General features: G+C 34.0%; 2 protein-coding genes and 1 long non-coding RNA gene across 5 annotated transcripts in view; 2 read left to right on the forward strand and 1 right to left on the reverse strand.

The window, feature by feature from the left end:
* LOC145303453 (microtubule nucleation factor SSNA1-like) overlaps positions 1-6,459 on the forward strand; it is a 37,794-nt gene extending 31,335 nt beyond the window's left edge. Inside the window, exon 3 of the mRNA XM_080144791.1 lies at positions 6,074-6,459. Within this exon, the coding sequence (XP_080000917.1) occupies positions 6,074-6,154 (81 nt within the window). The 3' untranslated portion in view covers positions 6,155-6,459. The remainder of the gene's footprint in view (positions 1-6,073) is intronic.
* On the reverse strand, positions 145-23,257 carry LOC145303454 (uncharacterized). Its single transcript, XR_013873715.1, has 3 exons — positions 22,435-23,257; positions 8,819-8,897; positions 145-668 (listed from the first exon to the last, which is right to left on the reverse strand). It is a non-coding gene; the product is annotated as an uncharacterized LOC145303454 (long non-coding RNA).
* LOC145303451 (phytanoyl-CoA dioxygenase domain-containing protein 1-like) overlaps positions 19,732-24,081 on the forward strand; it is a 60,067-nt gene continuing 55,717 nt past the window's right edge. Inside the window, exon 1 of one of the 3 annotated variants that reach the window (XM_080144784.1) lies at positions 19,732-19,996. In XM_080144784.1, the coding sequence (XP_080000910.1) occupies positions 19,994-19,996 (3 nt within the window). In that variant the 5' untranslated portion in view covers positions 19,732-19,993. Of the gene's footprint in view, positions 20,550-24,081 lie in introns of all 3 variants that reach the window. The other 2 variants (XM_080144788.1, XM_080144785.1) reach the window with 2 other exon arrangements.

The raw sequence follows: 24,081 nt of genomic DNA on the forward strand, positions 1-24,081 counted from the left end.
ACAAAATTGGATAAAATTAATAAGGTAAACAATTTTTTGTGTTTTTCATATTTTTTTTTTTAACAAAAGTTTAAAAAAAGCATGTTTATGTTTTTAATCTATTATTTATTTATTTATTTTTTCATTTTTTTTCAACCGAGTAACTTTCCGATATATGGTTTAAGATGGAGACAAAAAAATCATTACCAAATTTCTGTCACATATAAACTCAAAAAGATAACTGTTGAAAAGCTCCCAGCTGGTCCAATGTTACGTCCATTGCTGGCATTTCATCCTGGTACATCTCCAGCCATATCTATTCTTAACGGATTGTTTTTTAGCAATGATGCACCTCTCACCATACGACGCGCAATTCTTCTTTGCAGCGATTAATAATTTTGTTTGGCAATATGAAACATCTTCCGGCATCTGCAACTGTTGATCCAAGGTGGAGATATTCATCTTGTATAAAGTTGTTAGGAACAGCTATTCGGAGGTGTGTTGCATACTTATTGATTTTTTTTTTCTTCCAATATTTTCCCCAAAGACCATCTGCTTTTCTGCTGCACATTGATTGGCTGAGTGGTATCTTACGTGAGATTACAGACAAACCCAAGTGTATGACGTCATGTTTCAAGCAAAGCCGAGTGGACCTTTAGTTACGTCTGCTTCAAATTCTGCACAAGTACCTAAATTTTTAATTTAAAAAAATGGGGGTATTAAACTAAGGGCAAAAAATGTCATGTTAAAGTGAATTGTACTGTAGTAAAGAAAAAAAAAAAAATTAATCATTTCACATAAAAATCATATCCAAAGAGTGTGATGAATTAAAAAATGTGTATGTCTTGCCAATTTTGTTGTATTTCACTGTTTAAACATGTTAAAATAAAAAGGCTCAAGTATTAGAACAGGACACATTCAAATTTTTATTTTCATAAACCTTTCATCAACTACTTCATCATGGTTATTGTTTTAATAAGTTTGAAAAAGAATCACAGACACTTGATTTCAACAGTGAACAAGAGAATGATTAAATCACAGTTGACCATTTCCTTATTTAAATAGTGACATGGTTCAAAAGACATTGCATAATTATCATACAAGGAAATAAATTTTTAGAAAGAACAGATACTAAAAAACAATGTTTTCATTATACATAAAAATAAATTCAATAAATTACAAAAAAATAATCTGTTATATCAGGTTGATAAAGTTCTTGCGGTTTTTAACTTTTAGATTCAGATGAATATATCTCTGCTCAAACAAATTTATTGATTGAAATAAGCACTATCAGAATCAACATGCAATGTGCGGTCAGACATTGTCGTAAAGGAGAATTGGGCCTTTTCTGTTAAGTAATGCTGGGTGTTGTTGTCGGAGTTTCTGATGCATTTCATCCATTTGTTGACAGTTGTTTGCAACTGTAATGGTTTCACGTGCATTCAAAAAACTAGTGGATGAGATTGGTCGCAGACCACCAAACAGTTGTCATGACCTTCTTTTGATGCAACTCTAGCTTCTGGAAGTATCGTGGAGCTTTGTCGGTGTCTAACCACTAAGCTGAACATTGCCGGTTATCGTAAAGAACCTACTTTTCATTGCAAGTCACAACCTGGTCAAGAAACGGGCCTTTCTTGTTGTGTAAAAGAAAGGAAGATGACGTTTCAAAACAAAGTTTCTTTTGGTTGTCATTCAATTTGTGAGGCACCTATTCATCAAGTTGTTTTATCTTTCCAATCTCAAGTTGTTGGAAATTATTGTATAACTCAGAAGCAAGTTTGACTAAGGCTCTTAATTGATCGTTGTCAACATCCGATGGCCGACTACTATACTCATCTTCAAAATTCTTGACACTTGACACTGCCATGAAATTTCTTAAACCACCATTGTGCTGTGCATTCAGTAGTGGTTCCTGGGCCAAACACTTCGTTGATATTGCGAGCTGTTTCAGCAGCTTTTCAGCCTAGCTTGGATTGAAATAAGAAAATTGTACGAATTTGCTTTTTTTCCATCTTGTATTCAGCATTCAGAAAAGACATAATTGTTTTAAAGCAATTGTAATTTAATGATTATACAGAGAAAAAAACGCTCTTTGAAATGATATATAAAATAAAGGTATTATAACAAAAACTTATTTGAAAATACACCATTTGAAATCAAAATTAAAAATTCTGCAAAAACCTACTTCTCAACCTAATATAACAAGAAAGATGTCTGTTAGTGTGAATGTATGTATGTATATGTGTTTGTATGTCTCACTAAAACTCTTGAAATCCAAAGCTGATAAGGATTGTGGTACTGTCTTAAAGGACAGGGACTCTGATGTATAATATGTGAAATTTACAAAAAAAATATTCATTTTTATCTATCTTAATGATCTCAGAATCTGATGGAAAAGTTCCGTAAAATCGTCTCTTTCTAAACGATTTTAACATTTGCACATGCGTGAATTGCCATCTCTCGCTTACTTTAAATTCAAAAATTTGCAACGTCGTGGTATGACTGTTGCCATGACCCAATGGGTTAGGACATTGACAGAGAAATATTTGTTTTTGCGGTCGTGTTCACAGCCATCTTATGTCGGACATCTTGTTTTTTATTTTTAACATATTTTTGAAAACGTTCATTTCGGTAAGCTTAAACAAGGTTAAGATTTTTTTTTTTTTTTTTTTTTTAGATTTTTTTAATACTTTGTATTATTTACTTGGCTCAAAACAAATAATTAGAGGGAATTTTTTTAACAGCGATTTATTTAAAGATCAGATTACTATTAAATGCATGAATATTACTTACGTAAATCACAAATATTTTTTTTTTTAATCTTAACTGCTTAAAACTTTTTTTTTCTCACTCATATGCCCCTATTCTGAATTCGTAGCAGTGAGCTGACATCAATGGATTTTTTTTTTCCCTAAACTAATATAAATTATTGCTCAGTAAAAATAATTAAATTAAAACAAAAATCATTAGCAAATGTAGTCGATCGCAATTTCATTTTCTTTTTTTTTTTATATAGCCCGGGTAATGCCAGGTAACCCTGTCACTATATATATATATATATATATATATATATATATATATATATATATATATATATTAAACATACAAATATCCGTGCATGAGTTCGCCAAGCTTATAAAAAACCTAGATTCCAGTAAAGCAACTGGCCCTGATGGCATCCCAATTATAGTGTTAAAAAAGCTTCAACCAGAACTTGCTCCCATACTTACGAAACTATTTAAGCGCTGCCTTAAGGAGAAGTGCTTTCCGACCCCCTGGAAGACCTCATCAGTTTGCCCTGTATTTAAGAATTCAGGTGATAAGTCATCTCCCTCTCAGTACAGACCAATAAGTCTTCTCTGTGTTATGAGTAAGTTGCTGGAATCAATATTAAATAGAGAAATAGTCAACCACCTCAGCAGGAATACCCTTCTTAGTGACACAATATGGTTTCCGCTCTGCAAGATCTACCGCAGATGTGCTGACGGTTATATCCCACAGGATTAGTAAATCTCTTGACAAAGGCTTGCTTTCTAGGGCAATTGCTCTTGACATATCAAAGGCCTTCGACAAGGTATGGCATAAGGGTCTACTTCACAAGATTTCCAGCTACGGTATAACTGGAAATGTTTCTCAATCATTAAATCATTTCTCTCCGATAGGCTCATAAGTGTAGTGGTGGATGGACAAAAATCGGAGGCCTGCAATATAAATGCTGGAGTCCCTCAGGGGTCAATCCTGGGCTCAACTCTCTTCCTGATCTACATCAATGACCTCCCTAAACACATACTTAAATCATTCGTTGACATCTATGCTGATGACACGACCATCTACGGCAACACATCAAAGGCTGTAAATGACGAAGTTCTCTCTGATTCTCTCTCCTCTGATCTCGGGCGCGTGGTTCAGTGGGGGAAGATGTGGCTTGTTACCTTTAATGCATCCAAAACCAAACTCCTATCCTTACATCATCAGCGCTCTGATCCCCAGCTGGCATCAATTGTGATGAATGGCTCTCGTCTGGGTGAGGCCCCGTGTTTTGACAAGCTTCTGGGTTTGACCTTTACTCCTGATCTGAAATAGAACACGTACATCAAGTCTGTTGCCAAGGTCGCTGGAAAGATGGTGGGATCCTTCTACCGCTCCAGAAGATATCTCACTACTGATGCAATTCTCTATCTATATAAAAGCCAAGTACGTCCAAGGATGGAATACTGTTGCCATATCTGGGCAGGAGCTGCCAAAAACAGCCTATCATGCCTTGACAGAGTACAAAATAGACTTCGTGGTTTAGTGGGGGATGCCCTTTTCTCTACCCTGCAACCCCTCTCCCACAGAAGAGACGTTTCGAGCCTATCCTTGTTTTATCGTTATTTTCATGGCAGGTGCTCGTCTGAACTCCAATCCCTGGTCCCCCCTCGCCAATCTTTCACGAAAAACACCCGTCTAGCTGAATCCACTGTGAAAAATTTCCCCCACTCTATATCTGTGCCTAAATCAAAACGCGGATTCCATGAACAAAGCTTCTTTCTTAGAACTGCACGCCTGTGGAACTCTGTTCCGTCTGCCTGCTTCCCTCCGGACTACAACTTGGATGTCTTCAAGTCTAATGTTAACAAATTCCTAATGAACCGCCCTCTTAAGTAAACACTTCATCAAATCTCCACACTAACGTAATGTACTTGCAATAACCCTTATCCCTGAGTGGCTTCCGGGCCTTGATAAGTGGTGATCACTGTGTGTAAAAAAAAAAAAAAAAAAAAAAAAAACAGTAATGTAATGTGTGTCTGTGTAAGAATTTTTAACTGATAAGCTCTTAAACTACTGGTCACATGACATTGAAATTAACTGGAAATAGAAAATAGTAATCATACCCATATGGTTTATATGCACATATTCATTCATAGCTTGAAGTCATTTTAAAATTTCTTATCTATCCGTCGATAGCTCAAACAGTAGAGAACATGACTAGAGCACAAAATATTTTGGTTTCGATTTTCATGTAAATTGATCAAGTAGTTTTATTTTTAAACTAGCAGGACCCGTTAATCAGCGTTGCCCACTGGAAGCATGAGCCTCCACCTCCCTCCCGTAAAAAAAATCAGACCAACCTCCTTTTCGGAATAGACATCCGCGTGTTAAAAATGGCTTTCAGAATAGACACCCCCCAACCTCCCCATCTTAAGAACAGCTTTCGGAATAGACATCCCATTTTTTGAGGGGACGGGGTTGTCAAAATATTTGCCCCAAATTTAACCTTGATATTCATTGTCAGCTTACCCACACGCAATTACTATAAACAAAAAAACAAAAAATTGGGGTTGGCAGTGTTGGTCGGAGAGAAGTAGATTTGTTTATTGCATGTGCATACAAATCTGGTGGTCACTGAATTACAATGCACAATACAGGTCTTTATATCACGAAAACTACTTGTATCTGCCAAATTTTTTTTTTTTTTTTTTTTTTTTTTTTTTTTTTTTTGATAGGGCGGGGTATAGTGTAGTATTTTTTCTGTGATCATGATACTTCATTGGAGCAGTATATTATATGTTTGTCGTATACCACCAAATATATGCGATCAGAGTAGAACGTAGATTTTTATTTTACTTTTGATAGCCTTATAACTCTTGCTTCCTTTATTTGGTCCTTTGGTCCTCACATTCTATAAGTGATGTATGTGGCAAAGGGGGAAGAATTGCTGTTTTCTGGGTTGAAATCTATCCATATAACATTTATCGTCAATTAGTTTTGACCTTGAAGTGTTTTTTGTTTAATTTTGTACATCAAGTGGCCTCATTCCTTTTCTGGAGCAATTTCCTTAAGAAGATAAAAACTCTAGTTGTTTTTTCTTTTTAACTTTGCTTTCTGTTGATGCCATCTTCCAACTAATTGGTTCAAAGAACTGTCTGGAATTTTTAAAGATTATCCAGAAAAGAATTTCAAGGCTATTCTTTTTGTTCTTGTGTCTTGAAATGTTCAACTTTATTAAATGTACAACTTGTTTTGTTTTTCTTTTGTCTCCCCTGGTTGTTTCTACATCTCTAAAATAAAATTTTCATTTTTTTGTTTTCTCTCTCTTTTTTTTTTATTTTAGATCCTTGAAAGTTCCGAGACACTTTTGAATGTTTTGAAACGAGAATCTCAAATTCTGAAGGAACCAGTCAATCAAAGATGAAACAACTTTTGCACGGATGCACATTTTAATGTTTTTGTGTTCTAACCTAAAACTCAACTTCCTTTAATATTTTATTTTTTTTTATAGATTTTTTTAAGACGTTTCTTTTTTTTTTTTTTAAATAAAGTCCTTTTATGCATTGCTTATCCATCTTAAACATTTTGGAAGAATTCTCTCCATGTTTGTCAGAATATTCTAAGCAATACAAAATGGAAAAGGAAAGAAGAATGTATTGACTTAAAGAACGGAAATAACTTCTTTAAACAATTTATGGAAGAATAAAAACTACTTCATGTCAGCATCAATTTTTCATGCCTTGAAAATTAATTCACAAAAGATTTTCAGTTATAAATCACTCTCTCTCTCTCTCTCTCTCTCTCTCTGTTTGTCTCTCTTTTGCATAAGGAGAAAGCATTCTTCTAAATACCAGATAATTGCCTACTTTGTAACAATTCTGACCATTCCCTCAAATGCAATTATTTGGATTTTTTTTGCACTTGGTTCTTTTGGAATACATTCCAAATACTTTTTAAAATTCTTCCTCATGAGGTCTTTGGATTGTGTAATGAATAAGTTCCAACTTCATATACACACAACTTTGATACTTTATCACCTCCATTTCTGTTGAGACCATTATCATTACAAACTCTCATCTCAATCAAAGTGGTCTCTCTTTTAGCTTTAGTTAGTATGACAATGTCAGATTTACTGCTGACTTTTGTCGGTAGGTGACTCAATTTGTGTGTATTCAAATATCAATTGCATGTTTTGGCAAGACAATATATTTTCCCTTTTTTTCTATTTTCCTTCACAAAATCAAATGCATTTGACCTTTGCACTTTGACCACATCTGGGTTTTGAAGGAGGGTGCATTAAGGTAGTTGTATATTTTGCTGTGGTCAGTGCTTCAGATTACTTACCTGGATGATTCTCAAGGCATCAAACATTGATGCTACACAATCTTCTATACATGCTTATTTAGTGATGTTTTATTTCATTTTTTTTTTTTTTAATGGTAACATAAAATCCATAAAAGTTAAAAAAAAAAATATTTTTTACTCTTTCTCTTTTTCCTTTCTTCTCTTTTTCCCTTTTCTTTCTTTTTCTCCCTTTTTTTGCCTTTTTTCTCTTTCTTTGTCTATCTCTCTCTTGTAGAATTTATTTTGTTTTCTTTTTTTAATATTGGTTCAAAAACTATAGATGAGTCACAGTAAAATCCAAATGGATTTTTCTTTTTTTTTTTTTAAAATTGTATTTTCACCTCAACTAAGGCACAGTGCCACTTTGATGTAGGGGGCTACTATCTGGGACATAAATTGCAGGGATACTATGTAGGGAGTTGAGAAGCAGATGTCTCTTTACATTACACTGGAACTTCTACATGTTAATACAGTTGGAAAAACAGGAACCTGGAAGTGAATTTCAAAGTCTAGCAGTTCTGGGGAAGAAACTATTAGTGTAGGAGGCTTTCTGGCATTTGGCGATCTCTACTGTGTAGGGGTGGGATTTTGTTGCTTGTCGGGTTTTGCGGGGGGGGGGGGGGGGTATTTATATCGAGGGAGTACAAAGGCTTGTAGTTCATCAGAGCATCTCCCATTAAAATACTTGTAAAACAGGCAGAGGGATGCAACATTTTGTTGATGGGACAGAGGCTGAAGCTTAGATGACAGTTCAGGACCTAATAGGTTAGTGACTCTTTGTAACCCTGCCCAGAAGTGAGAGATTAGTAGCAGATGCACCAGCCCAAATGTGATAACAATACTCTATACATGGGCGAATTTTTTTTTTTATATTTATATTTTTTTTTTATATTTATATTATTTTTTTTTGTTTATATATTTAAAAATGATGAGACAACTGTGTCTTTTTGTTATACCAATGTGACTTTGATAATTACACATTAAATTAATATTTTTTATTAATCAAACATTTATTGAAATCAAAAGGCAATAGTTTAAAATAAAACAAAATTGGAAACCTCTTTGAAAAAAAATAAAAATAAATAAATAGTACATTGAAACAGAATTGAAAGTAAAAATAATCACACACAACACCTGGAAGATATAGCTAGTTTTTACACGGAAATATTGGAAATATCTTTGCATTTGTATTTTATTGTAATTTTTTAATTAATTTGATAAGTGTATACTTGGTTTTTAAGTTTAGTTGATTTTCTACAATAAAATGTCATTTCATTTGATTTTCTTTTTTTTATATTGTTATTTTAGAAAATTTTTTTAATTGTGATTGAGACAATATTTAAGTCAATATCACTATACAAAGTGTAACTGAAACGTAATAAGACTGATATCGGTATTTACAAGGGTTGTTTCAAAAATAAAGCCTCCAATTTCTATATTTTAACTCCAAAAGTTGAAGAGCTACAAACACGGAAGTGGTATCGTTAAAACACTCGTCCTTTTGTGCTTCAGAATTTATTTTTCTATATAGTCATCACCATTCTCAAGGCACTTTTGCCATCAATGAATGATAGCTGTGTATGGGCATCTGGAGTGTACTTTGTCAACCGAGTGTTGTTCCAAACGTAAAGCCTCAAATTTTTATATTTTATCTCAAAAAAATTGAAGAGCTATGAAGATTTGCCACCATTAAAAAAGAATTTATTTTTCTACATAGTCACCACCATTCTCAATGCAATTTTACCTGGAATTCAATGACGCTTTTCTGCTTCTGATACATGTCCATGACATGGGTTGCTTTCTTAGTCTCACACCATGAATATCTGTAACAGAGATATGAAACTTTCAGGTCATGAATGCTTATGTTCAGCCAACATAACAATGCAATTTACAATCCCACCCTGATCCATTCGGACGTAAAAATAGAAAGCATTACTTTTGGAATGCTTCTCATATTTCAATTCGAAACTACATAGCTTTGTCTTGCTTTGTCGTCTTTGTCTAATAGTCTTTCTCATCATTCTCTATAGGAGTGCAATTTGAAATCTTAACCCAACAGAACACAAAATTCATATTATTTGGATTCTTCGGACTTGGGTTCACATCCTGAGTGTTATTTTCACAACGTTTCAGTCAATGTGACCTCCGATCTTTTTCAGGTGTATCTTGTTAAACTCTGAAATTATTCTGTCGAACCTCAGGACAGAAAGACTCCAAAGTTCAACAAGATACACAAGAACTGACTAGTCTATAAAAGGTATTTTTAGAAGGCTGGAACAATGCCGGAATGTACAGTTGTTGTTATGAATTATTAAAAAAAAAAAAAAAGAAAGGAAAAAAAAAAAAAATTTCCCCTGAACATTTAATGGCATTAAGTAATCTTTGAGTGTTTGGATTTAAATCTAAATAAAACAGCCATTTTGTAATTTATATCCTAGAGAGAGGATTTATTTCTCCACTGACGGGTTATTACCCAAAAGGACCTTTGGAATTAAGTACCACCCACAGTTAAAATTCAGGTAGATAAATGAATAAATATATATAAAAAAAATAAAAATAAATAAATCGCCCATGTATGGAGTATTGTTGTCACATTTGGGCTGGTGCATCTGCTACTAGTCTCTTGCTCCTAAACAAGGTTCAAAAGAGAGTCGCCAATCTGATAGGCCCTGAACTGGCATCTAAGCTTCAGCCTCTGTCCCATCGACGAAAGTTGCATCCCTCTGCCTTTTCTACAAATATTTTAATGGTGAATGCTCTGACAAACTGCAGACACTTGTGCCCCCACGACGTAGACACCCTCGACAAATCCGACAGGCAGCTAAATCTCACACCCACACAGTAGAGATCCCTAAATGTAAAAGATCTTTCTACTCCAGTAGTTTCTTCCCCAGAACCGTTAGACTCTGGAATTCCATTCCAGGTTCCTGCTTCCCTAACTGTACTAACATGCAGAAGTTCAAGTGTAACATGAACCGACATCTTGCTGCCCAAATCCCAACATAGTGCCACAGTAGTTCCTGCCCCTGATAGTAGCCCCCTACACCAAAGTGGCAATGTGCCTTGTTTGGGGTGAAAACGTAATAAAAAAAATAAATAATAAATAAATAAATGAAAAGAAAAACAAAAACTATTGAATTATTTATCATTCATATATTTATTTATTTATCTCCACACAACGACTGTATATTCCTGCATTGTTCCAGCCTTCTAAAAATACCTTTTATTCTCTAACAATGCTTCAAGCAAACTACGCCATTCTTTTGACTAGTCTATAGTTTTTGAACCAACATTAAAAATAATAAGACAAAACAAATTTTATGGGAGAGACGGAGAAAGAGCAAAAGAATATTTTTTAATTTTTATGAATTCTGAACATTAAAAAAAAAAAAAGAGAACAATAGTTCGAATAATACAAATCATCAATCCTCATCTCAAAAATTCAGAAACGTAAGAATACAAAATGACGTCCACACGTATATGATCAATCAGCATGTTAGGTACAGAAGGAAAAAATATTGCAGAACTTTTTCGTGTGCGCATTTATATTAAAAAAAAAGCCAAATCGAACTAACGGCTAAACAGATAATTATCGACAGCCAACAAAACCTGAGGAAATTACTACATGTTGTCATGTTAGTGTGTTGTGAAAAAATTTGCATCTACGGACAAGTGATGAGCCACAATCATCAACATCATCATCATAACATCAACTATGTACAGCAACAACTGTTAACTGCAATTATAAGCATCGTTTACATAAAATCGGCTATGCACAATTATAGCAGACAGCGACCGTCAACATCACCAACATAAAACCAACAAATAGCTAAAAACTATTACTATTGATAATACACACAGAGTACATGATTCTTTACCAAGATACCTTTTATATACCCACTAGCGAGGGTTACCCGGCGTTGCCCGGGTATTTGTAGGTGTGTGTGAAAAAAACCCGAAATGTGAAAAAAAAAACAGGTGCCCATGAAAAAAAAAAAGCCTTGACGACAAGCAGTTGGGAAATAGTAAAGTGTGAAAAAAACAGGTGCGCGTTTTTGATTGACGTGACGGCGATAGCTATTCAGCAGTTAGCATTTTGTACGGGACAGTTTTTAATGAGGTCAATAAATTGGTTTGTTTGTTTTTAAAAACTCGCTCCCTGTTTATTAGGGGGAGCGTCTCGTCTCGAAATGAAAGCTACCGTCTGATATGACGAAGTCGACATTGACCAAACGTTACTTAGCTCTCTAGAGACCACTGGCTTTCGGCCAGTGATTAGAATCGAGTTTCGCTTTTTTTTATACCGAAAACCGAATGTAACGCGTGCCGATGCGGGAAATGTGGAATAATTAACGTTTGAAAGTCAATAAAATTAAATAGACAGGCGAGCTCCGTGGTTAACTCTGAGATATTACAATTTATAGATGATATAAAAAGTTTTAAGAAGTTGTGAACCGAGCGAGCGCTTCTCTGAAAGAAGCCTTTTGTGGATATCGAGGAAAAGCGTACATACATACATACATACATTTTCGCTTTTATATATATAGATGAAGGAACCATATAAGATATATGTACAAACGCACACATTATCTATATTGAACTTACTTGCACACATGCAGCCGAACATTTCTTTCTCTCAATAAAATATTAAGTTTACAACTACTGTTTATCTTATTTGTGTTTATTGTTTGATCAGTTGCATTTTGTTCTATTTTTTATTTGTGTGTATTTTATAATGCCTGCAACACTATACACAGTCCAAAGGATCCTCCTATGATCCACCTCAGTTCTGTCATTATGGCACTAGAGTTATCTCCCTTTAGACATAATTGGTTCTCACGTTGAATTGGTACTCTCATATTTCTTCACATTGTCGTAAATTTAGAAAAGAAGATTCTGTCTCTTTATTTGCACAACATTCAGCCTGGTCAGATGTTGTCGGAACTGCTCTGCTTCTAAGCATGCTTTTCAAACCCCTAATCGGCTTTTTTGTTTGTTAGGGCTATTTTTCTTATTGAATCAACTCACTATTAGATGATGGTAAATGAATCAAATTAAATTAGTTTGTATTTTTTTTTTTTCTCTCTGGTGCATTGTTCCATTGAGATTATATAAATAATTTCCATTTCGGCTCATTCAAATACTTTTATTTTGCCTTCTATGAGATTGATCTCTCTTGAACTGATTTCAGAATTATCTCCCTTGAACCCTTCTGTTGGCATTAGAGCAATGCACACCTGGAACTAAGAAAATCGTCCCATGCATGTGTGGAAATGAGAATAAGATTCATTCTCTTTTCTGGCTGGCCCTTCAAGGCTATTAGCTGCCATTTTGGCATGGCTTTTATAAACCCTGATAGTAGTCATATTAAACCCTCTTTACTGGTGGTGGTTGCTCAAACTCCCAGAACACCACAACCAGCAAATGTAAGTCATGTTTACATATACATTGTTTACTTATATTCTCTATCTGTTACCTTGGCAACACGTTTTTCTTATTGTATTGGAGCATTAATGTATTATTTCTTTAGTCATTAGATATAGTTGTAAAACCTCATTTTCTGTAGTTCCCACTCACACTTTTTTGTAAGCATAGTTTTTTATGAAGTGAAAAGACTGAAACAAAACAGGAAGAGAAGGAAAAGCAATGGCCTTATGTCATACATGCAGCCACCAAGTTACCCTCATTGTTCACAAGGATTATTCATACATTGTTGGCTGAGTGTTCTTCTTGCACATGCTCTTGCTGGTACTCTATCAGATGGAGAGCCTGTCTTGTCATAAAAGTTTCTTATTTGTACCTTTAAAAACCTAACCCAACACAAATTTGATGGAAAAAAGCAAGTCATTTATTCACTGTGATCTTTCAAATTGCTGATCATTTAAGATGCAGACAAGAGATTGAAATCATTAATTAGTTATATCTTGTAAGTCCGTGTCATTATTCATAAAATGCCCATGCCTGTTTCCAAAAGGAATGCCTGCTTGCTATCTCCCTCTCACCTTTAACGATGTAATGTCATATCTGTTTTTAACACAATGCTACAGCCTAGGTAATTCTCACGTTTTGGTTCAAGAAGTTGACCTTTTGGTTATCATGTGTTATTTTCAACTAACTCAATTATGTCCTAAATGGTCTAACCATTCAATATGTAACATTTGTGAACCAATAACTTATTTTGTTTTCTCAAGCCTGCTGCAGCACAACTGAATGCTTGGTTTTAAACGTGCTAATCCTTCATTAGAAGTATTTTTTAAATGATCTAAATTTGTTTAGATTTTCAGAATCCAAGGATTCATATAATTTAACTGCGATTCAACTCTCATTAAAATCGGAGTTAAAAACATTTGAGGTTGTAGAGAAGGTACAACCAGCAAGCCGCACATATTCACTGGAATTAATTAGGACCTCTGTTTACTCCTGCTTCCCACTTTGAATCCCTACCATTTTTGTTCCTTTTAATTTTTAAAATACAGTAAAACATTTATGGTGTTTGCTTTGTGGATGAAGAACTTCGGAGGTGTGTTTGGTGAAGTGGATAACAACCTGGATGTGCCAAGTTCTAATCCAGTTGGTTCTATAGCACCATTTTCGGTTATGGATGTTAACAAGCTTCATTTGGTCCTCCTGTAAGTATCTTATTTGAAAAAGACTTAGAGTGGAGTAGGATGGGGGCGACCAATGCTAACAACCGAATTGAGCCCGTGAACATGTTTTCACTTGTTTATTCATTTTAATTTTTAATTTTTTAATTTTTATTTATCTATTTTCTTTAGAAATTTAAGACTCCAGGCACTACAAAAGCAAAAAGGAAGACTTGCAAATAAATAAACTAGGGCTGTATAACGAATAAATTCAACTGCTGTCGGAGTATATTTTTACTGATTTTAATCACTTGATTGTTTCAAACTTTGACTCCATATCTCTGATGAGAAGGATATAACAAGAAAGAACTCAATGTTTAGAAGGGGGATGGGGAGGGGGGGTGACATGATTTTTGCTTAGCAATTTCCATTGGTTCAGAAGACAAGAACAGTTAACAAAGATGAAAGTGGCAATACAAAATATCCAATAAGAAATCAAAGAAAATACATGGTTAATTCAAGAAGATAAGTTTTCATTTTATTATGTTTAAGTACTTATTGCAAAGTGACCATGGCTTAATGGTTAATCAGACAGACTGACTACCTGAATATGCCAAGTTCGAATCCAGTCTGTTCTGTAGTGCCGCTTTCACTTATATAATGTTGGCAATCTTGATGTGGTCTTTCCTGCAAGTACCTGATCCTCGAAAGAATCAACGTAAACTAATGCCAACAACAGAATCAAGCCGATCAAAAAACATCAGACCATACTTTTATTATGGATGAACGATTTTGATGCAAACCCTACATTATTATTGTAAAACAAACAATATTAAATCAATGCCACTATTGAATTTTACATAAAATATGTTTGATCTTAGTATAGACCTTTGTTTTTAATTGTGTCTCTGAACAATGAACAGAGAGACATACAAAGTTAGCATTATTATAGAACTAGCCTGGATGCCCGGCGTTGCCTGGGTGTTTGGAGGTGTGTGTTGAGAAAAAAAAAAGTGGTAGTAGGTAGGCAGGCAGGCTTGAACCTGTAATGCGAAGGAGGAAAAGAATGTAAAAAAAAACGTCTTTGCTATTGCACCCATTGCAAACCAGAAGTGGTGAATGTTTAAATTAAGGCTAGTTAATCGAAAAGAAGGGGATGACTTTTGAAAATATCGGCAAAAAAAGCGACCCCTCCCTGTAGAAAAGTGTCCAGTTGAGGGTGAAGGAATTAATGTTTTTGGCCAATGTTTTGATATTTGTTGTCTGAAGAGTCCAGCTTCAAAACAATACTGATCTCGTAAAAATCTGTCGCCTCTATCAAAAGTTTTAGGCAGACATACAAACATACGTACATACATACATTTAAACAGACATGGTGAGAATTATATTATAGACTAGCGAGGGGTACCCGGCATTGCCCGGGTGTTTGGAGGTGTGTGTGGAAACTCCGGGGGGGGGGGGGTAAAAAAAGAAAAGTAAGTATGAGGATCGAACCCAAACCGTTGAGGCAAAGTTGTAAATTAAAGTGTGAAAAAAAAAAAAGGTGCAACGTTAACCATTGCCCCACCGCGAGATGTTAATGGAAACACGTTTGAATTTATTTAATTACTTTGATTTGGCAGGTGCCTGTTTTAATGAGGTCAAGTTTGACTGCGGGATTTTTATTTCCCCAAGATGTTATAGGAAAAAGACTAACACATGTGGCGAGCGATAAATGTTGAATATTTATCTTCCCAAAATCGAGTAAATTAAATAGACAGGCGAGCTTCGTTGTTAACTGTGAGATATTACGATTTATATGTGATATAAAAAGTTGTGAACTGACCGATCGCTTCTCTGAAAAAAGCCTTTTGTAGACATACAGAAAAAGCGAACACACATACATACATACATTTTCGCTTTTATATTTATAGATAACAAAAATATGCACCTAGCGCACACATATGTTTGCTAATATAAGATTCTTCTCAATGTTCAGAAAATATGTAAAATCTAAAGTAATATATTTGAAACCTGTGACAGTTTTGGTTACAGACATGCAGACACAAAATCTCTTATTTTCCTCATGCATTTTAATAATTACTTTTTGTAGTTGGAGAATATGTTTTGTAAATATTTAGCAGCTTGCTAAAACGTAAGACAAAATCAAAAAAATCTTACTTCTGTTTCACTTTCTATCTAATTTCTATTTAACTATATCGCTTTGCATAAGGATTTATCCCATGCACAATCTTCGCAACAATTAAGATTTGGATATTTTTGCAAATACCATTTGTTGATTAAATTTCTAATTGTCCATTGACTTATGTTATAACTCAAGTTCTTACATGCAATTTCATTTTTAAAAATTCCTAACCAAACTGTATTTAATTAATTCTTCAACATTTTTATTTTCATGGCTGTCTTTGTAAGTAACTTTGGAAAAATTTCACGTCGTTTGAGTATCATGTTACCATAGTAACCCATATCTCTTTGGATGAAGGAGCGACAAGAGAAGATAACTCTAGATACAACTATTTATGGTTTTGTAGAACAACTCTGAAATTTCATAAACCTTAACATTAACCCCAAATCCAGCCCCTCAATTCGGACGCATCTCATACTTCAGGTGGCAGATGTGAAATTGGTAGTCATTTACAAATTCTTTTCCAAAACATAAGAAAATTAAAATCTATATAAAATAGATGTATGCATGTGTGAAAATATTTAACCAATAAACTCTTAAACTACTGATCACATAACAATAAAATTCACAGGAAATAGTAATCATACCCATATGGTTTATAACGAGTAAAATTTTTGTTTGGGTGGATGAATAATGTGTACAGACATATATTGGCAAGTTGAAATGCAAAATGTTCATTTTTAACTTGTCAACATAGTTCTATTAGTTTTGTGCATGCACAAATTCATTCATAGCTTGAAGTGGTTTAATTTTTATTTTTCTTATCTATCAGTAGCTCAAATGGTAGGAAACACTGCTGGAGCACTAAATGTTTTGGTTTCGATACTAGCTGATGACATTCAAATTATTATTTTTTTAATCTTTTGAAATCAGTACTATATATTAGGTACAATATAATATTCAATAGAGAATTAGCTCCGTAATAATAAATATGAAATCTGCATGAATTAAAATATATTTTCAGAATTTTATTTTTTAACCTTAACAGCCATCTAGCAGTGCCGGGAGGAAGGTGGGGTTCGGCCCTTATTGCCTTTGTGGGGTGAGAAGCCTGCACTTCTTGCACTGTCTGCCCTCTTCCCGTTTGGTGGGGCTAAGCGATCCTTTGACTCATCATCATCATCATCATCATTACTATCGACCTGTCACCTTCCCTGCCCTACAGTAGTCCTTACAGGAATGAAAGAGAAGGGGGATGTGTGAGGAAGGAGATCTTCATCATTTTCTTCAGTTCCTTTTTTTTTTTTTTTTTTTTTTTTTTTTTTTCTCCTTTAGAAAAAGACGTTTTTTGGGGGCTCTGTTGATTATTACTAAACTTTCAATGTAATTTCATTTCCTGTTAATTACTGGGAAATTATTTGTCTCATGGAGACCACTGCAAGAATGAATTGTTTTTTTTTTTTTTTTTTATTTGTCCTGTAAGAGATACAGAATTTAAATTTGCCAACCAGCCAGAGAAGATGAAGATGAGCGGGTTTTTGGCTATCCCTGTGCCGGCTCCAGGAAAAGAAATTCATTCTTTAATCAAGGAACTTCAAAGAATAGACAGTCTTGGAAGATAATTTAACCCAAAGTGGTTTGAGAAGGAATTCCCTTTGATGCAAAAGGATTATTCGTAAAGATTTTATTATCTTATGGGTAAGAAAGCCAACAATTCGTACCTTTTGAAGGTATTATTTTTAAAAAGAAAGAAGAGGACATTGTAAAAACATTTTTATATCTTTGCATGTTTCTTGCATTTCAGGTTTTTATTTCAAGTAAGATTGTGACTTTTATTTGGAATAGGAAAACGAGAATTTTCCCGTTTCTTCCCATAATTTGTTGCTATTGTTTGGATGATAAATTTACGTTTGTTGTTCCAGCTGATAAAGCTCTGAACAGTCTTTCGATTAGAGACTTTGCTTTTACCCTTTGTTTCTCATTTGTTAATATATTTATTACACAATAAAACAATTTTGGTAACGACCCCGAAATTATGTTAATATTTCAGTTTTATGAATGGGTAAGACACCCCACTGATGTTAAAGAAAAAGATGACATACTTCTTTCAAATCAAATACTGTGTGTGTGTGTGTGTGTGTGTGTGTGTGTATGCATATGAAAATGTGTGCTTGAGTGAATTGAAAATTGTTATAAGTAATGGTGGGAGGAAAACAGAGTGTAATATGAATTTGATTTTTTTTGTCTCTCAAATGTTTATTGAAGGGAAAATCTTATGAGATCAAGGTGATTCAAAAGCCAATTTTGAATACATTCACTTAGATCCTCTGATTAGTTCAAAATATTGTTATTTGTTTTTACTAATTCAGGTAGATGCATGCATGAAGCTGAGTGTACAGAAATGATTTTGGGCACCAAAGGGCAAACTTTGCTGCCAAAATGACTATGAAGAAAACACTGAATGAGGATCTCTGCTACTCCTCATATAAGAGTCACCTACACCTCGGGAGAGGCCAAGAGAACTATTTTATGAAAACCAAGAATATAATAAAGTAAAACAAATTTAGGATGCTTGAGTTCTTTTCAGATGAGAACGTGTGTCAGAGCTAGTTGCACCACCTGTAAAATGATAGGTCTATAGTCAATACAAAATTTCACATTTAATGATGACCAAGTATGTTCAAAATTCTACTTTGCGTATGTTTTCAGTGAAGGTCACATCCTGCAACTCCATATCTTAAAAAATAATGTTGGACTCAATTTAGATGGCTATATTTTATAATTCACTGTTGTCAAGTGCTGAGTTGAGACGGTGGCATACGTGTAGTAGCAGGACTCGACTTTATGTCACATATCCCAGAAAAACGCAAAAGGAACTGCAACAGCAGGAGAAACATATAATTATGGCTTAAGATTTTTTAATATGTTTGGTTTATAACATCATTGCTGATTGGTTATATCAGTGAAATTCTTTTCTGGCTTGTCCAATCAAAGACCATCACTCGGGCGAATTGACCATGTAACTGTGTTTATAAAAGGTTAAACCAACAGCAATTCCCTCTCTTTTTCTTCCTGGCTCTCGAAGATATTTCCACGTAGCATGGATCAATTCCCAACTACTCTCTTCGGATGCAACACAACCCACCCAGGTCTTCAGGCCTGGAGTTCGGCTAAGATGAGAAAACAAAGAATCCATTGTGGCTACAGCCAAACAATAACTTCAACCAAGCATACATGAACTCTTCTTCTCCCACAGGACCGTCTCATCTCTTGTCTCTGTCCATACATGGACACATGCTTCTACTAACTTCAATGCACATTCATGAACTTTCTCTTTCAACAGGTCTGTCGTGCATGAGAAAATAAAGCTGTGTACGCATTATAAATGTTTCTTTTCTGTGCCTTATGTTATACATTAGTACATTAGGGATCATTTCGAGTTAAAAGTTTATTTACTGCACCCATCTGAACTAGAGAAAATCATGATTTAAATGTGTATGTCTCGTGTAAATAACTAACGATGAATATCTAATATGGCCGACCAGACGGCCAGACGGGTGATCAAAAAGTCAGATCGAGCGTGCCGGAAACCGAAATGAGACCAAATTTACGACTAGCCTTTTTTTTTTTTTTTTTTTTTTTTTTTTCGCTTGAACTTTGCGCTTTTCGGATTAATTTGTTATGTTTTATTTTCTTGGTAGATATTTTTTTTCCGTACCTTCCCCAATGTTTGAAGTGTTTCTAATGTTTTTACCTATAACTATAATCTCTGCCCCCCCCCAAAAAAAACGGCAAAAAAAAAAAAAATATACACCAGAAAATAAAACATAAATTAATCCGAAAAGCGCAAAGTTCAAGCGAAAAAAAAAAAAAAAAAAAAAAAAAAAGGCCAATTGTAAATTTGGTCTCATTTCGTTTTCCTGTACGCTCGATCTGACTTTTTGATCACCCGTCTGGTCGGCCATATTAGATATTCATCGTTAGTTATTTACACGAGACATACACATTTAAATCATGATTTTCTCTAGTTCAGATGGGTGCAGTAAATAAACTTTTAACTCGAAATGACCCCTAATGTACTAATGTATAACATAAAGCACAGAAAAGAAACATTTATAATGCGTACACAGCTTTATTTTCTCATATACACTCTTTAAGAACGTCGCTAAGGGATATTACCACTACTTGTTTCTTGGAATTTTAAACGTTAATGGTAATTTTAAAGGATTTTCCGAGGGTGGGGAAAAGCCCCCCCCCCCCCGCAACCGCGGCCACAAAATAGGTGCTCATTTTAAGTTACATTATTATAGAAAAGTGATCCCCATTTTTTAAACTAACATTTCTTCATATCTTGAAAACTACTCATTTGCCATAATTTTAAACGTTATTTTCGTTTTCAGCGACTCCCGAAAACCTTCAAGAGTGGTAATTTTAAAGGAATTTTCGAGGGTGGAGTATAGTAATTCTTCATATTGACCTTTTTTTCTGTTTTTTAAATAAGGTTGAATTCTGGATTTGCACCAATTTTACCTCCACACACATACAATCAATTGTTATCGACGAAAAAGGTGTCTTTTTCAGGATTTTTTTGTGGCGTAAAAATTAAACAAGGGCGATAACTAAGGAGGATAAAGCTTCGGACTATTTAATCTAATTGATGCCAAACGGCAAACGCTTAGTTTGTTTGATTCTTTCGTACGCGTCGTTGTTCATTTTCTTCCACGTTAAGCTTAATTGCAAGCATGAACAGTGAGCAGGTGCAAAAGGTAAGTTAAACTGTAATTATATGTTCTGCAATTGAGCTATATATTAGCGGCTGTATATGGGTTAATTGTTATTTCAACCACGAAAAATTATATATATATATATTCCTCTTCGCTCTTCACATACTTCCAAAAAACTTTTTTGGGGGGTTGTTTTAGTTTGTTGTCACAAAACAAATATAGAACAAATAAATGTTATTGAAGGCAAGTAAGTTATTTTTCTACCTAACTGGATATGGTTTTAGTGTTTTTATTTAATGTAACATGTTTATTCAGCTCGAAAAACATAGTGTTTACCGATGTATTGGAAAATTTAAAATGGCGACTGAATCTCTCTTTGACACGGTAAGTTTGGGAAAATGTGTTATAAATAAAAAACCAGACAAAATACTGTTAGAAAGTCGCTCAATATATGTTACCGTGACATAGGCTGACATATATTCGGCGGGGTTTTAACAGTATTGTAACTTTTTTATTATTTATAACTCATTTTCCCAAACTTACCGTGTTAAAGAGAGAGTCGGGCGCCATTTTAAATTTTCCAATACATCGGTAAACACTGTATGTTTTTCGAGCTGAATAAACATGTTACAGTGAATAAAAACACTAAAAACATCCAGATAGGTAGAAAAGTAACTTATCTTGCCTTTGATAACATTTCTTTGTTATATATTTGTTTTTTGACAACTTCTTCGAATCTGTGTAAAACAGGGCCCCCCACTTTTTTTAATACTTCGGAATTACTGCATTAAGTATAACATAAAAAAAAAAAAAATACGGTAAATTTTTTTTCTTTTTTTCATCTAAATAAGATTTAGGATTTGTTATAAGAATATGCCAAACATATTATAATTTAAGTTAAAGTACCTGGGTTTCAAATAATTCCAATGTTTTATATCACTAACGGTTCAATTTTTACGACGTGTCCCATGTTAAGAACGGCTTTCGGAATACCACTCCCAACCTCGAAAGCCGTTCTTAACATGAAGAGGTTGGGGGGGTATTCCGAAAGCCTTTCTTAACATGGGGAAGTTGGGGTGCTTATAATACGCTGGGGCACGATTCACTTAATCGTCAAATCAAACATTAAAAATACGGTAAAATTTTACATTAAGGCCCGTCTCACGTCCGTATATAACAAAATATTTTTTTTGTAAATTTCGATGTGCTAAAAACGAATCTGAAAACCCGTTTCCGCTGCAAAAACAATAGTTTTCATGATATGAAGAAATTACTTTTTCGAGAAGTGGGTGATCACTTTTCCATGTAAATTTAACTTAAAATGAGTACCCACTTTCTGGCCACCTTAGAGAGGGGGCACTTTTAGTGTTTATTGGCTAAAAGGTTTTTTCGATTTCTTTTTCTGTTTTCATCTTTCAATAAACACACGAGGAAATTAAAAAATAAAGAAAAATCGGTATTATTTTACTTAAAGGCTCATTTCACATTCGTATAGAAAAACAATAGTTTTTTGTAGTTTTCGGTGTGCTTTAAAAGAATAGTGTAACCGTTTCCGTCGCAAACTTACCGTTTGTATGATATTAACTAGGCACCGCCAAAACTGGGGGGGGGGGGGCAGGCCAGTACTTTTTGACGGACCGTCTTTTTAAAAATCTACCAAAAATCAGGTAATTATCCGATCAATACGAAATTTTCAGCGATTATTAGGAGAAGAATGAACTTTATAACAGTGTACTTATTTTTCATAAACGATATTTATATATATATATATATATATATATTTTTGCTTACAAAACCCCCCCTTGTTTTGAAGTGGGAACAAATATGCTTAAAATAATCATCTGAAACTGAAATCAACATATTGTGTTGTTGTAAGGGACAGAATTATAGATTAAAAAAAAAAAAAAAAAAAAAATTGTTTACATACCTTATTTTGACGTCTGAATATCAGAACTTCGATTGTGTTTAATTATCCCGCTTTTGAGTTTTGAAGTGTGAAATTCGGTGAATATGTTAAGTAAAATAATTAATTTAAGTTAAGCAAAACAAAAAAAAAAAAAATTTTAATATTTATACGAAAAAAGCTATTTTAAAATTTTTGATAAATAAATTAACAATTTTTTTTTAGCGAGCCGAATAATGCATGACCATTATTAAACAGGGCATGCTTTGAATAATCGATACCAAAAAAAAAAATTCGATAAATATTGTGCCCTTTGTGTTAAAAATAGCATCATTTTTTCGATCCCGTTTGAAAACGTTTGCCGCCTTTCGACTACGGTGGACCAAACGCGCTGAAATAATTTTTTTTTATTCTGCTTTAAATTGCCCCCCCCCCATTTTGGGGAGCCTGGCCCCCACACACATACACATTAAAAATCAAACTCATACAAATGGTCACCCATCTGGTACTGGCCAGCCTCAGCTTAATAATACATTGAAATTTTCGTCACTGAAAAATAAGTTTTTTTGGCCTGTTTGGTCTTCCATAGTTTTCTTATCATCAAAAGAAAACGTAAACAGAGTCGATCTGAACTCTATGTCGACGCGAAATATTTGGTTACCTATATGAATAAGTGGAATTATTTGAAATTCAGGTACTTATATTATAATATTTTTGCATATTCTCTTAGAAAATCATCCTAAATCTTAGTTAGACAATAAATAAATAAATAAATTATTTCAAAAACCTTTTTTTTTAAATATTTAAGTACGTTTTTTGTGCAAGACAAAAAATGTCAATTGTTAACTTTTTGGGAAAATTTAACATTTAAAATTGAATTAAAAATAGTAGAAAAAGTTTTACATTATTCTGTTTTCTATATGATAAAATTCAGGGGTTTATCTTTCTGGAAAAAAAAAGTTACTCAGAAATAATGGATTTTAATAAATGTAATTTAGTTTTAAAAAAAAACAACAACTTGATTTTGCGGCCATTTTTGAACTCTGGGACTATTTTCCATTTAACAGCCCAGCCTTCATTTACGCTACGTGCGAACATAAAAAAGCGCTGTTAAATTTGCACTCGCGTGCCTTGTCACAGTATTGGCGAAAACTTAAAAGTAGACGAAAAACAAGTAGCTTTCCTAATATGAAGCCATGTAATTCTATGTTATCACGGCTAGCTATTTTTGTGTGCGCAATGGTGTTAACCCCTGAACTCTGAGACTATTTTCCATTTGACAGCCTAGCTTTCGTTTACGCTACACGCAAGTATAAACGAAGGCTGTTAAATGTGCACTCGCATACCAAATTGCCTTGTCACAGTGAAGTATTGGCAAAAATTAAAATTAGATGAAAAACAAGTACTTTTCCATATATTAACCATGTAATTCTATACGTTATCACGGGTGGCCATTTTGTATGCGCATCACACGTACAAAATGGCCACCCGTGATAACGTATATAATTTTTAAGTTTTTCATCTAATTTTAATTTTTCGCCAATACTACACTGTGACAAGGCAGTTTTGTATGCAAGTGCAAATTTAACAGCTTTCATTTATGCTTGCGCGTAGTGTAAACGAAGGCTAGGCTGTCAAATGGAAAATAGTCCCAGAGTTCAGGGGTTAATA

Source organism: Euprymna scolopes, chromosome 19 (genome assembly GCF_053919585.1).
Source record: "Euprymna scolopes isolate OS-2025 chromosome 19, ASM5391958v1, whole genome shotgun sequence".
Taxonomy (NCBI): domain Eukaryota; kingdom Metazoa; phylum Mollusca; class Cephalopoda; order Sepiida; family Sepiolidae; genus Euprymna; species Euprymna scolopes.